This window comes from Lepisma saccharinum, chromosome 19 (assembly GCF_977018435.1).
Source record: "Lepisma saccharinum chromosome 19, izLepSacc3.1, whole genome shotgun sequence".
Lineage (NCBI taxonomy): Eukaryota > Metazoa > Arthropoda > Insecta > Zygentoma > Lepismatidae > Lepisma > Lepisma saccharinum.
This window is the reverse complement of record NC_139247.1, coordinates 63,263,631-63,277,800: the sequence shown is the minus strand read 5'-3', so window position 1 is coordinate 63,277,800 and position 14,170 is coordinate 63,263,631. Positions and strand designations below refer to the sequence as shown.

At 40.7% G+C, this 14,170-nt stretch overlaps 1 protein-coding gene across 1 annotated transcript; it reads right to left on the bottom strand.

Moving 5' to 3' along the window:
• Positions 1 to 210: 210 nt before the first annotated feature.
• Positions 211 to 13,023, bottom strand: LOC146003037 (uncharacterized). The gene is made up of 3 exons (XM_083141200.1): positions 12,988 to 13,023; positions 10,946 to 11,125; positions 211 to 1,593 (listed from the first exon to the last, which is right to left on the bottom strand). The coding sequence occupies exons 1-3, from the start codon at positions 13,021 to 13,023 to the stop codon at positions 211 to 213; spliced, it is 1,599 nt and encodes a 532-aa protein (XP_082997326.1).
• Between the last annotated feature and the right edge of the window lie 1,147 nt (positions 13,024 to 14,170).

Sequence of the window (14,170 nt, the reverse complement as noted above, 5' to 3'; positions counted from 1 at the left end):
ATATTATCTCTGTACTTCATGCCTAGATTCATTATCTCTTTCTCGCCCATATTGTCATTTTCCATGTAGATGTTATTCTCCATTGCTTTTGAAATGATTTCATCGGATTCTGCCTTAATGTCCTTCATATGAATTTGAGCAATAGATTCTTGTACTGCTTTTACTAACGCCATGGCTTCTGTTATATTGCCCGTTGAAGACTGAAGGCTCTTACTCAAACGAGCCAGAGAACTCAAAAGGACTGACAAGAAAGAGTGTTAAGAAAAACACAGTTGATTTTTTCCGAAATATCAACAGGAGCCCACCAGCATCCGATGAATAATTTCCGGCTTCCATGTATATGTGCTCCAAAGCAACACATATCGATACATAATGCTGCACAACAACTTTCACGCTGCCTTCATACGACAACCACCTTGTTTCTCCGGGTTGAACGAGTTTGTGAGAGGTGCCATCTAAAATTTTCTCCGTTTCTTGAAGAACAGTCAGTCTTTTGTGGCTTCCTCTAAACATGCTGTACAATTTGTTAAGGGCACTCAGGACTCTCTTTATTTCAGCCATCTGTCGACAGCTGTGGACAAGAGATAACTGCAAAAGATGGCTTCTGCAGTGCACAAAGAGTAAGTTAGGAGAATACTCCCTTAATTTTGCCTGCACGCCATTTACTTTTCCTGAAAAATTAGCCCCACCATCGAATGATACAGCAGTTATGTTTTTAGGATCGAATCCAGCTTGTGTAAGTTCACCTATTAATGTTTTTGTAATATTTTCAGCCTTGGTGGATTCCAAAGGCACTGCGGACAAGAATGTCTCTTCAACCTGGTGCAGATCATCTCTAGACGATATGTGGCGAACACAAATGCTAAGCATTTCACGTCCGTTCACGTCTGTGCTTTCGTCTGCCATTACGGAATAACGCTGTATATCTCTTAAGCGTTCGGAAGTTAAATCTGTAACAGCTCCTCCGATTGCTTCGAGGAAGTCTGTTGTCGTGGTTGACGACAACCGGTGAGCATTCTGTGCACTGGCTTGAATTTTCCTTGCAAGCTCACCACTACCATCAACAAACGCAGCTGTGGACACTAAATTCGGCCAGTTACTTGTTGTGTGTGGAATTTCTGATCTAAAGAGATAATAACTTAATTTTAAAAGATCTTTTACTATGTTGGTTTCCTTTTGACTTTGTTCATTTCCAAAACGTACTATTTGAGACCGAACGTTCACACCAGCTGATCTAGATGTCGATGCGGCACAAGAAAGCATATGTAACCTACTTTTCTCGTGCTTCAATGCTTTGTCCCCTAATTTTTTTGATGCAGATAATGGTACCAGCTTCGATACCCACGGTCCAGTTTTCATTGAACTACATTCTGAACATACGGTGCACTTATATCCTTCTGGGGTACGTTCAATCCACGGATAGACACTATACCAAGAACCCTTCCTGCGGTTTTCAGATGCACTAGTAACAGAGTGTCCTGCAATAACCGTTGGCAGTACAGTTTCTTCAGAATCTTCGCTAGACGAATGTCCATTATTTTCTGGAATTCCATTGGGGGGATTCTTCATTGAATCTACTTGGACTTCATCTTCCTGAGAACGAGAAAGGGATGGGACCATTGTAATCAACTGTTACCAAAATATTAATTAATTGAATAACCATTTTCCTTCTTTGTTGTATCAGATGTTAACTTTACATGGGTCTTAAGGTAATTGCCACCAGGATTTTTTCGTCATTTTACATTTACAATTTGTTAACGCCCTTTAATATCGTACATTCGGCTGTTCCATTGTACTTCTTTCATCTATATCATATAATTGTTATTCTTCGTTCATGATTCTTCATTTATAATTACATGAAATTAGATGAAAGAGAAATCAAAGCAACATCTGAATCTACACATTTGCGACCATGAGCAGTCCCAGGTTCGATACCCGGTGGAGGCACATGGCAGAGTGGTTCGGATCCCACTTTAAACTGTAGGTCCAGTCCCGATTAGCCTTACTGTGAATAAAAACACCAATTCAATCAAAATTGCGACCATGAGCAAATGTAATCAATCGGGAAAATGAGCAAATGCGATCAATGGGGGGAAATGCAGATAATTGCCATCACTTGCCTCTTTAGAAGTTGCAGGACGGACAATTCTGAACTAGATGAGCTTACTTTGAGCGCAAACACAAAGACATATGTTTTGTGAAAAGGTAAAATGAAGAAAATGTTCCTGGGGCCAGGTACAATTACAACGCATATGCATGAATCACAATTCACAACGGAGTAGTCAGCCTTCTTGATGGAGTAATTGTGCATTCACCACCTCATTTGAAACCATGGCATGAGAGCAGTAAGTCACGGGGAAACGAGAGGCTGGCGACAGCCTTACCAATTTGGAAATAAATGCTAACAACGCCAAACCTGGCCTGACTAATCTATCCACGTAGGCATATAATAGCTTAAATAAACAACATTTAAACGGCCACACCCATTTACATGGTTATTTCTGCTACTATATGCCTACGTGGATAGGTTAGGCAGGTCAGGTTTGGTGCTCATAGTACATACACTATCTGGCCATTCGTCACCGGACACCTGGAACGAGTACTTTAATCCGGTTTCAGGCATCCGTCAGTATCGTGTGGGGCCACCTTTTGCAGCAAGTACAGCCGCAACCCTCTGAGGAAGACTGTCCACCAAATTGCGATAGGTTTCGATGGGAATCCTGCTCCAATCCTCTTGCAAAGCGGCGAACAACTCTTTAGTGTTTTTTGGGCGGTGTGGCCTGGCTCTCAACCGGCGCTCCAACTCGTCCCAAAGATGCTCAATCGGGTTGAGATCAGGACTTTGGGCAGGCCAATCAAGTTTTTGCACACCCATATCCTCGAACCACGTGTTGATCACACCTGCCGTATGACATGGGGCATTGTCGTGCTGAAACAGATAAGGACCACTACCGAATTGTGCCCACAATGTCGGTAGTGCAGAATTGTCCAGGATCGTTAGGTATGCATCTGCATTCATGTTTCCATGCACTAACACAAGAGGACCAAGACCATACCAGGAGAAGCACGACCACACCATGATGCCACCTCCGCCAAATTTCACCGTGGGTACGAGACACTCTGCTAGAAATCTTTCTCCGGGCATACGCCACACCCACACACATCCATCGGACCGCCACAGCTGGTAGCGCGATTCATCACTCCATAGGATGGATTTCCATTGCTCAGGGGTCCAATTACGGCGTTGGTTGCACCACTTGACACACCGGCTCGCATTGCGGGATGTGATAAACGGCTTGTGAACAGCTGCACGACCATGGAAACCAAGTGCACTGATTTCCCGGCGGACAGTACGATCACTTGCTACACTACTGGTAGCCGCATGAAACTCTTGTGCCACCGTCTGGAGCGAGGCCATCCGATTTGACTTCACCACATGTTTCAAGCTTCGACGGTCCCGATCTGTTAATATTTTCGGTTTAGGTGGTCTGGGTGGGCATTTGACAACCCCCTCCTGCTTCCACTTCCCGATAACATCACTCACAGTCGATCGGGGTATCGCAAATTTGTTGGCAATCTCCGTGTTGAATGCCCAAACCTGTGGGCTCCGATAATAATTCCTCGTTCCGCATCGCCAAGTTCGCGTCGTCTGTCCATAGTGGCTGCTCTACCTACTGTGCGGCTGTTCTCCACCTGCCATGCCTTTTATAGCTCGTGGTCACGTGCCCAGGCGCTTCCACATGCCTTTGGTGGGGTGTCCGGTGACGAATGGCCAGATAGTGTATATATCTTCCAAGTTTCTTACGCTGTCGCTGGTCGAAGCCTGCACTTCGCATATTTTCCGAAATTTCAGAAATCTTGGTGCTAGTATAGCATACCGCATACGTAGCGCGACGCCAGTGGTTCCGGGTTCGATTCCCGATCTGGGCATGGGTGTTCTTTGCGAGTGCCCTTTCATCACATCATTACTCATCACCACCGTCGCGATTAGCCAAAAGTGGAGGAAAACGCGACGTTATATAATACAAATAAGAGGGGGAGTAGTAGATATGTTAATTTTTCCATTTCCTTGTGCCTTCTTTGGGGCGGAGGAGTTACGTAGCGACTATTCCTAAAAAAAATAAATGGGAATAGGGGGTAAGATACGTTAGACGAGATTGATCCTTTAATTGCAAGAAAAAATGTACGAATCTTTATGTGAACAGTTTTTCTTATCTCCACTTCATCTACCGTTCTTTAACAGACTTACATTGTAGAATTAATATAGAGATTGATATTTTGATCCTCTACGTGAGATGATATTGTTGTCCTTACACCAGTTTGCATTATATGCATATTGGCCTAAGAAGATAGCACACGCTGAATCAGGCAAACTGTTTTCGAGAATCCAATCGGAAACTACGATCCACATGAAAATATGTTTACTAGAAGATTTGTTTTAAATTAAAGGACTCTTGGATTCGATTGGATTGATTTGTTGTTTTAAGTCCACTTTATGCACAGTAAGGCTAATCGGGACTGGACCTACAGTTTAAAGTGGGGTCCGAACCACTATGTGCCTCCACCGGATATCGAACCCGGGACCCCTTGATTACAAGGCGACGACGCTACCACTGCGCCATCGGGGAGGCCCAAAATGACTCTTGAATGAGGTGAAAATGGACCCCCTTCCCCTTTCAGTAGTTTCTAAGGGTGGACAAATGACCCCTGCCTTATCTCGTTTATCCACTAACTTCAAGATTTTCCATATTTTCAGTTTGAACAATACATATTATCCTGTGACAAAGTTATTTATTTATTTATTTATTTATTTACTCAGAGTTTCAGATACAGTCTTATTTGGCCATTTTACACTGAAACATCATAAAGTAGAAACAAAAAATAACAAAAGATAAAAACAATAACAAGATGGGATAGATTTACATGTTCTTCGTCAGTAATATACAAAAATTTCGTTCTGGAAGGAAAATATCTACATTCAGGGGAAGTTTGTTGTAGATTTCTGGGAGCCTGTAAAACAAGGAGCGTTGTAGAAGGGATAGCCTAGTGGTTGGGTTGTGGAAGAGTTGCAGGTTGCGCGTTAGCTTTTGGGGTACCCTAAGTGTGAATTCACTGATTAGGAGATCTGTCCTGAGTTTGCCATTTATTATCTTGTATAAAAATTTCATGTCAGCTAGATCCCGACGAAAGGATGGAGTGTGAATATTCAGAGCAGCCATGATCTCTGATTTGGATACATGTCGAAAGGAAGGTATTCTATGGCGAACAATTGCAAGAAAGAAACTGAGAACAGAATCTATTCTGATGAGATTGGTTTTTGAGGCCATCGCCCAAATTGGGGAACAGTATTCGAGGATGGGCGAGATGAAAGATTTAAAGAATAAAGCAAGAGATGATGGGTTTTGAATTTCGCTAAATCTGTATAGAAGACCGAGAAGGCGCATGGCTTTTTTAGTGGTAGCAATAATATGATAATTAAAGGTGAGTTTTTCATCCATGATAATACCTAGGTCCTTTTGGGTGGAAACGTTTTGGATTGGATTGTTTTCAATAGTATAAGTAGACACCACTTTGTTCTTTTTTAGGGAATAAGTAAGGAAAGAGCATTTCTGAGGGTTTAGTTCTAAATTCCACTGCCGACACCACTTAACAAGTTCTGTGAGAGCATTTTGAAGAATCATCATGTCATGATGCGATGAGATCTCCTTAAAGAGTTTACAATCATCCGCAAACAAAAGTATATTGATAGGGAGGGAGGACAGTTTTTCAGGGAGGTCATCCATGTACAGAAGGAATAGGAGCGGCCCTAAGACACTCCCCTGGGGAACTCCAGACAAAACGGGAAGAAAGTTAGAAGAGGTACCTGAAAGAACAACACGTTGTTCACGCTCATGGAGGTAGTCCTGGAGTAAAGAGAGAAATTTGCCATGGATGTTAAATCTGGATGATAATTTATGAAGAAGAAATTTATGATTAATTTTGTCAAAGGCTTTCGAAATGTCCAAATATATTGTGTCAAGTTGGGAGTTATTATCAATAGCTCTGGCAGCATGCGAAAGTAAGACGGAAAGATTTGTTAGGCAAGAGCTGCCTGGAAGAAAACCATGTTGTGCTGTGTTGATATATGGTGACGTAAACTGAAGTAACCTGTTTTTGATGATTTTTTCACAAATAATTGATAGTGGCGATAGAAGTGAGATTGGTCTATAGGATTTTACACATTTTTTATCTCCAGTTTTGTGAATGGGCACAATGTTGGCCCGTTTGAAGTTTTTCGGAAACACACCCTTAGAGAAACATTTGTTGAGTAAGGCAGACAGAGGAAGAGCCAAGGAGTCGGCAGTTTTACGAAGGAATATTGTGGGGATTTCATCTGGACCTAGGGACCGGTGGAGGGGCAATGAAGCGAGAAGGTATTTTACTTCCTCGGGGGATGTTTTGATTGAAGATACCGTGTGAGGACAGACAGCATTTAAGTGGGGGAGAGGGTCGGAAACTGAGGGAGGTGAGAAGTTCTGATGAAAAAAAACATTGAAAAGTTCGGCTCTTTCTTCTCCACTAGCAATATCAGTATTGTGAACAATTTCTTTAGGTATACGTGGGCTTTGTTTTCTTGAATTTAGTAAAGTGAAGAATCTCTTCGGGTTTGTATTACATTCGGTTGTTATGTTATTTATATGTTCACTATATTTTTTTCTGAGTAGGTATTTTGAATGACGTCTGATGTCACAATAGGTACCGTGAGTGTGAACATTAGGGTGCTGCTTCCATAGGTACCAAGCCTGTTTTTTATTTTTTAACACAAAGAGAACTTCTCTGTCGAACCAGACGGGGTATTTGGTAGATCTCGGTCTCGTAGTGGGCACGAAGTCCTTTATCGTGGCATGCAGAATTTCGACAAAGTTCTCAAATGCTTCGTTCACTTCCTCTTCCATCAACAAAAACCAAGGGTAGACATTGAGCGCCCGCTGGATGGCATTCCATGGAGCTTTTCGCCATAGGTGGCGGGAGGGTTGGTTCTGCTTGACGGATTCCTTGTCTTTCTTCGTGGTAGGCAGGTGCATCGTGACGTCGAGTGAGTCATGGTCGGAGGTTAGAAGATTTTTTCCTGTAGTTACCTGCATATTAGGCAGGGTTGCCACTCTATATATCAAAACATAGTATATCTACATACTTATGGGCGTCCGCAGGATTTTTTCCAGGGAGGAGCAAGCAAGGTATTATTTTCCAGAGGGGCAAAAAAGGCACATTTTCTACCATAATAGTGTTGTCCCCTCTAAAAACATTGCTTTATGTTCCAGCAATAATTAACACATATTTTTGTGTCCGAAATGAAAATATATGTGTGAAATATATAATTTTTGTTGACTTTCATTCTCCAAGGGGGCCATCCCTTTCCGGACGATTACATACTTGGGCATTTAGCGTAACAATGAGAGCTTTCTGCTGTGACGTCAGAACGCAAGGTTTCTGTCACATTGTGCGATAAAGGAGACCCAGAATTTCCCGTCAGCATGGCAATTGAATCAAGCTGATTGGTTCAACTAATGTTCATGGGATTCTCCCTGTCTGTCGTCGTGTCACTCGTGTGGCTTGGGGACGGTATTGCCACCCTCCCGATAAGAAAATGTGTTACAATTTATTATTAATAATAATTTATTATTTTCGGATAACTGTATTTTTGAGTTCAATTATACATCAACTTTTTGAACACTGAACTTCCGTTACTTATTATTCAAGTTATGTTATATCGATCATTTTTCCCCCATGTAGTTGTTTACAATAGCTCAACAAACAAAATGCTTTTTTTTCACAGAACTTAAATCGTTTGAGAAAATTCGACGACTAAGATCAACGGCTTGCTTGTCTTATTTGTGACCCCTTAGGCCCTTACCATCAACTTTCTACCAATTTCCAGCTAGTGGCGGATCCAGAATTTTCAGTTGGGATTGGCGAATTTCGGTCGGGTGTCTTACTTCACCGAGAATAAATTCTAGCCTTTACTTGCACTGTTTTATGTAAAACAATATACAGTAGCCTACTATGAACAGGAAATAAGCTGACTTCCATGTTCGAGAGATTAGCGTACTGTTTTATAAAAAATTAGGTCCAGGGCTGGAATACATGTTATCACAATTGCTCCCACTTCCACGGTAAATTCAGCCAATAGATATAAGAAGTAGATTGAATAAACAAAGCACAAGGGGTCCTTGGTTCGATCCCCTTTTGAGACACATAGCACAGTGGTTCTGATCCAAATTTAAAGTGTAGATCCCATTCCGATTAACATGAGCATAAAGTGGGCTTAAATGAAACTTTAAACTTCTGATAAATGACAGAACCAGTAGCGGCGATTAGGGAGGGCGTGGGGGAAGTTCCCCCCACTTTTTACCACTTTTGCCCCAGAACTATGCTAAACCTTATCTACCAATGGAAAGTAAACTGTCCTTGCCCTTTTATTAAGGTAATAACAAAATATTCCTGTGAGGATAATAACATCTGCTTTGAAACAGATGAATGAATTTTGTCTCAAGTTTGTGAGCACCACTTACAACAAAGTTTTGTCTACGAGGAGAAGTGAGATATGCGTATTTGCTGGTCTTATTTGTTTCTGTTCTATTTTGGAATTCAGTGTTTTCGCTCAGCCGAAGGATTAGCCGCATCAGTGGTAGACTGAATTCGAAGTTCTCATGTTCGAGTCCTGGTGTGGGCTAGGGATGGCCAAACGGATCCGGATCCGGATCCGAAAATCCGGATCCGAGAGTTTGGTATCTCAATCCCATTATAATATTACCACACCTAAAAAGGTATTATGATCTTAAATTACAAAGAAATTTTTCATTAGTTAGTCCTACAAGATTTTTATTCAAGTGTTGTTCCTAAAATACTTTGCTACGCATCGGCTAACACACTCGTGCACAAAATAACCCTACTTGTTTAACATAAAATGTCAGAGGTGATTTTGTAAATGCCATTGAAATGAATATGTATTCATTCGAATGTATTGGAAATGGAAACACACAAATTTGAGACATTCCATTCCAGGATGAAACCTTTAACACATTTAACAAGATAGAAATGTTATACAAAAATTATACAATTGTTCTACAGTTACAGTTTTAAAAATTAAAGTAAAACATTAAAATATATGCAGTGTTATATAATTACAAAGTTTAAGACTAACAAGGGAGGTTATCCAAGTCTCTCTCCGATTTCCATGAAACTTGGCAGGTGTATAGAGGGGCCCAAAGAAAGAAATACGTGTTTTTTTTGTTTCAGCCAAAAAATGGTTTTAGGGGGCAAAAACTCCCTCAAATATCAAAATGAGGACAAATTGAAGTAAGGATCTGACCCCTGTGTCCCCCTCCAATTTCCATGAAACTTGGCAGGTGTATAAAGGGACCGAAAGGAAGAAATGCGTATTTTTTTGTTTCGGCTAAAAAACTGTTTTAGGGGGCAAAACCCCCTCAAATGTCAAAATGAGGACAAATTTAAGTGGGCATTTGACCCGTGTCCCCCTCCGATTTTCATGAAAATTCGCAGGTGTATAGAGAGGCCCAAAGAAAGAAATACGTGTTTGTTTGTTTCAGCTAAAAGAACTGTTTTAGGGGGCAAAACCCGCCTCAAATGTCAAGATGAAGACAAATTGACGTGGGGATCTGACCCCTGTGTCCCCCTCCGATTTCCATAAAATTTGGCAGGTGTGTAGAGGCGCCCTATGCCCCCTGTTTCTTCCTATGCCATATTTACGTGGTTTCGGGGTCAGATCTCCACTTCAATTTCTCCTCATCTTGACATTTGAGGGGAGAGGGTTGCCCCCTAAAACCGTTTCTTAGCTGAAACACAAAAACACATACTTCTTCCTTTGGGCCCCTCCATACACCTGCTAAATTTCATGGAAATCGGAGTGGCACACAGTGGTCAGATCCCCGCGTCAATTTGTCTTCATCTTGACATTTGAGGGTTTGTTTGCCCCCAAAACAGTTTTTTTTTTAGCTGAAACACAAAAACACGTATTTCTTTCTTTGGGCCCCTCTATACACCTGCCAAGTTTCGTGGAAATCGGAGGGGGAGACTTAGACCTCCCTTGTAAGTGTATTAATTACAAATCGCGCACGCGCGCATACACACACTATCTACCTATCTATCTATATCTATCTATCTATCTATCTATCTATCTATATATATGTACCATATGTATGCATCCCTACCACGTAGTTGCTTGGAGCTTTCATTGTGTTGAAAATACTTTCTTTTTCCTTAAAATTATATATATATATATATATATATGTGTGTGTGTGTGTGTGTGTGTGTATGTGTGTGTGTGTGTGTGTGTGTATTAGCAGGTAACAATATGTTATAAACACATTCTTACTTTCCAAAGAAGCGCTCATGTGGGATGGCAAAACGGATCCCAATCTGGCCATCCCTTGTGTGGGCATGGGTGTTTTTAAGAAAATCGACCTCCGTGGCCGAACACTTTTCTATTTTATCTGATTGCTTGTTCAGCAACCATTTGGCCTTAGAGCAAGGGCAACTACTCAAACCCCCTCCCCCACCTTAGCTAAAACGTTCATTCTTTTACGAAGATAGAAACTCATAGAGACGTACACATAGTCACATACGTACAGCAATTATGGACATGAATGAATTACTTAGGTTCATCATTAAATATTTGACATTTTATATCGAATATTCAGTCGGTAAATTTTATATTGGTTACACTCAGTGGCGGCGATTGGGTTCTAAAACCGATGGGGGGGGGAAGGTGGCAAAACTGGGGGGAAGAGACAGTACATTTCCCTTTGTATATAAGATTTAGCATAGTGCGGCGGAAAAAGTGGCGAAAAGTGGGGATGGGGGGCAACTGCCCCCTAGCTTCCCCTACTCGCCATCACTGGTTACACTTATATATGTATATATATTACACTGTTTTCCTACTTACCACTTTCTGTTTCTTTCTGTCTTTAGTTTCATTCTCGCCCTGAGAATCTCTTTTCTTCTTCAGCCACTTCTGCATGAAAGTTTCAGCCATGGTCACCACAACACACGAACTAAGATCGTACACTGAGGCTGACCCAACCAGACACTTGACTCCCTTTTCTGTCACTTCAAAATCGTCCACCTCCCACAAGTTACAAAAAAACGAAAATTAGTGTTGCTAACCATATAACAGTGGAAGTGCGAGGAGAAGTCACAATAAGGAGTCAAACCTTAAACCTACATCTTTGAATGTCTTCCTTTATTTTTTTATCGTGTGTTTTTCATGAGAAAGAAACAAAAGAAAATGCAACAAAATATAAATTTCACTGACTCGGGGATTGATTTCACAAAATTTGTCATGTTTTATTTTAGGTGTTGAAACGCTGAACTGCCAACACTGTGTGCGGTACGATATGCTCTCTGGAAGGAGAGCAAGAGGTCAGTTTAACATTTACCAGATGGTAGTGTCCCTCAGGCGACCGCAGCTTTGTCAAAGGGGGTGACGTTTTCCAGGAAATGACCATGGAGAACATTCCACTGATTCCAACCTCCTTCCTTGACACTCTAGTTCCAGTTCAACGAAACTTCGAAAGGACCATTGGATTACGATCCTTGCAGAGCTGTTCATATTGGAGAATTGCTATTGCTAATCTTGATACTGAAATTCATAATTACACACCCCCTGCAGGGGGGTGTGCCATTTTCTGCTTGGGGGGGTGTTGGTCAAAATTTGGGGGGGTGTTGGGGGGGTGTTAGGGGGGTGTGGATAAATCACTGCGTTTCGCTACTCGCCGCGCTGCTAGTCGCTTGTCAAGTTGTCAGCCGCCATGGATGAAACGTATTTCCGTATTTCTGTGTTGGGAATTGCTAAAGTTTCGTCTGGTTAGTTGTAGCAGAACAAGAACTTTCTTGTAGGAATTCTTGTAAAAGTGGTTCATTATCTACATGTATAACATAAACATGCAGATAAAATTCCCTGAAAAGTTTAAATTAAGTAAACTTGATAGAAAGTGTTTTGTGCTACCATGTTAAGGTACCTTGAAAAGAGTGATACAATATAAACGTGGAAGTGTATAAATTTTTATTTTACAGAAATAATTTCTACAAAAGTTTATATTTGGCTTCACAATAAATTATATATGCACAACCTCTACATTGACTCAATGTTCGGCCAACCAATTTTGGTTACGTTTGAAATATATGAAGACTTACATGTGTTTTATTCATGCATCTGCTGATACATAATGCTAATACGAGCTTCATATATTATTACAACATATAAATAATGGAACAATTAGTGAGTCAGCTTTGTATGAATGATTTTGTTCAAAAAATAGTTTGTATGCTGTCCACAGTACTACCACAGAGAAGATACTTTGGTTGTGATGACATCAATTCAGCTTGCACTGTTTCTTTTATTCCAAAGCAAGATCAACTACTTTGTCAATTACTTTTGGTAAAAATCTGATATTCCCCGGACACCTATAACTTTGTTTTGTCAATTTTTGACATTTGTACTTACGTGTTTCGTCCCGGAATCGGTGGGAAATTTAAAGTAAAAGGTTATTTTTGTTTGAAATTTTTAAGTCCAAATTTCCCACCGATTCCGGGCTCCGTCTCTGGGGTAATTGACCTACCGGCCCCAACAGCTAACACGGCCCCGCCTGCGCTCCAGCTGCCCGGCTTTATCTATAGAGTCCCTGTTAAAGGCATGTTAGAAATTGGCCGGAGTCACCTGCCCCCAAATGAGCCCCAAACTTTTAAATTTGAAGAAATACGTTACATCACACAAAACACCTTCCAGATGTTAGACAATGCTACAGGAACTTATTACCGTAAGTAGTTTCTTCTGTAAAAATGAAGAAATCTGTCCGGGGAATATCAGATGAGTACCTTACTTTTTTCTATCTCTGCTACCAAATGAATGCACCATTCGGTAAATTTTCCGTATCCGGAAAATGCCCGAAACTCTCTATTTATGTCACTTTCCATATTCCTACTTACGTATTCTGCATTGAGAAACATTTCTGGAGGTGGCATTTCGCTGTTTTCACAGAAATAATCTATATTTCCGACGTATGAAGTAAGTTTTGTTCGTTTCTTTTTCCCTTCAGTAACATGCTAAATGGTGGTCACAGTTTCACTACCCTAGTCGGCATGCAGTGTTTCCACCCCACCCCACTCCACCCAAAAATACCTACGTAGCCCCACGAACTATTCATACATAGCCCCACGAATCATTTCCGGTAAGGTTAGGTCATGTTTAGGTTAGAATAGTTGAAAATTGGTTTAGAAAAAAAATGCATAGCCCCACATACCATTCTCGCATAGCCCCACAAACCATTTGCGGAAACGTACCTTCTTCAATTACAAAAACACTTGTTTGGAAACACTGACTGGGATTACATCATCACACATGGGCAACATCCTGCTGGAAACAGCTTTCGTGCATTGGTCACACTTTTATATTGAAAAATAGATGATTTACTGGCAAAATTCAATGAACAATGCAAGAAAACACTACCCCGAACTTCCACAAGTCTAAAGAAACTGCATTCGGTAAGTAATTTCTCCTGTAAATTTGAAGAAATCAGTTTTGCAGATACGGAAAATTTACCCAACAGTCCACCCAAAACACCCTTCATTCACATGCAATGATAAATGACGAATTGCAATAATGTCTGGATGTTCAAAATTTAGTATTCAACAATGTCTAGCTTCCTTGCCATAGTTGATTCCATTAAAATAATTTCACCTTAGCAGGGTTGGAAATAGTGAACATAGTTAGATCTTTCCCTACGTTACAAATTTTCAAACCAATAATTTGTGTTGTAAAGTAACTTTTGATAATGTTACTTTATTACAGTTACAGACACTCAAAAAAGTAACTGTTACTTGTTATAAATCGTTTGACAAGCAAGACTCTGGTGAATGTTAAGATATGTGCATTTGGTGTTTGAAATAAATGCTGCTGTTATGCTTTGTTGTTCAGTAAAGCACAAATGACTATTTGAAGATTTTTATCACAATATGAGTACACCAGCCACTGCTCAAATATAAATTTTCATCGACTTCTGATACTGTTCTGAAATAACTTCTTATTTATTGAAATACTGTGCATAGCAAACACGATTCTCTGTCTGTGTAATCAACTTTTAAAGTTGTTTTTTTTTTAGCAATCTTACAC

What these genes read in the sequence shown, in the direction of transcription:
- LOC146003037 (XM_083141200.1), bottom strand. Translation starts at nt 13,023, where the DNA reads ATGCCACCTCCAGAAATGTTTCTCAATGCAGAATAC. An exon ending in TGTTTCTCAATGCAGAATAC is followed by an intron (nt 11,126 to 12,987) that starts GTAAGTAGGAAT and finishes AACTTGTGGGAG; the next exon opens with GTGGACGATTTTGAAGTGAC. An exon ending in ACAGAAAGAAACAGAAAGTG is followed by an intron (nt 1,594 to 10,945) that starts GTAAGTAGGAAA and finishes TCTCGTTCTCAG; the next exon opens with GAAGATGAAGTCCAAGTAGA.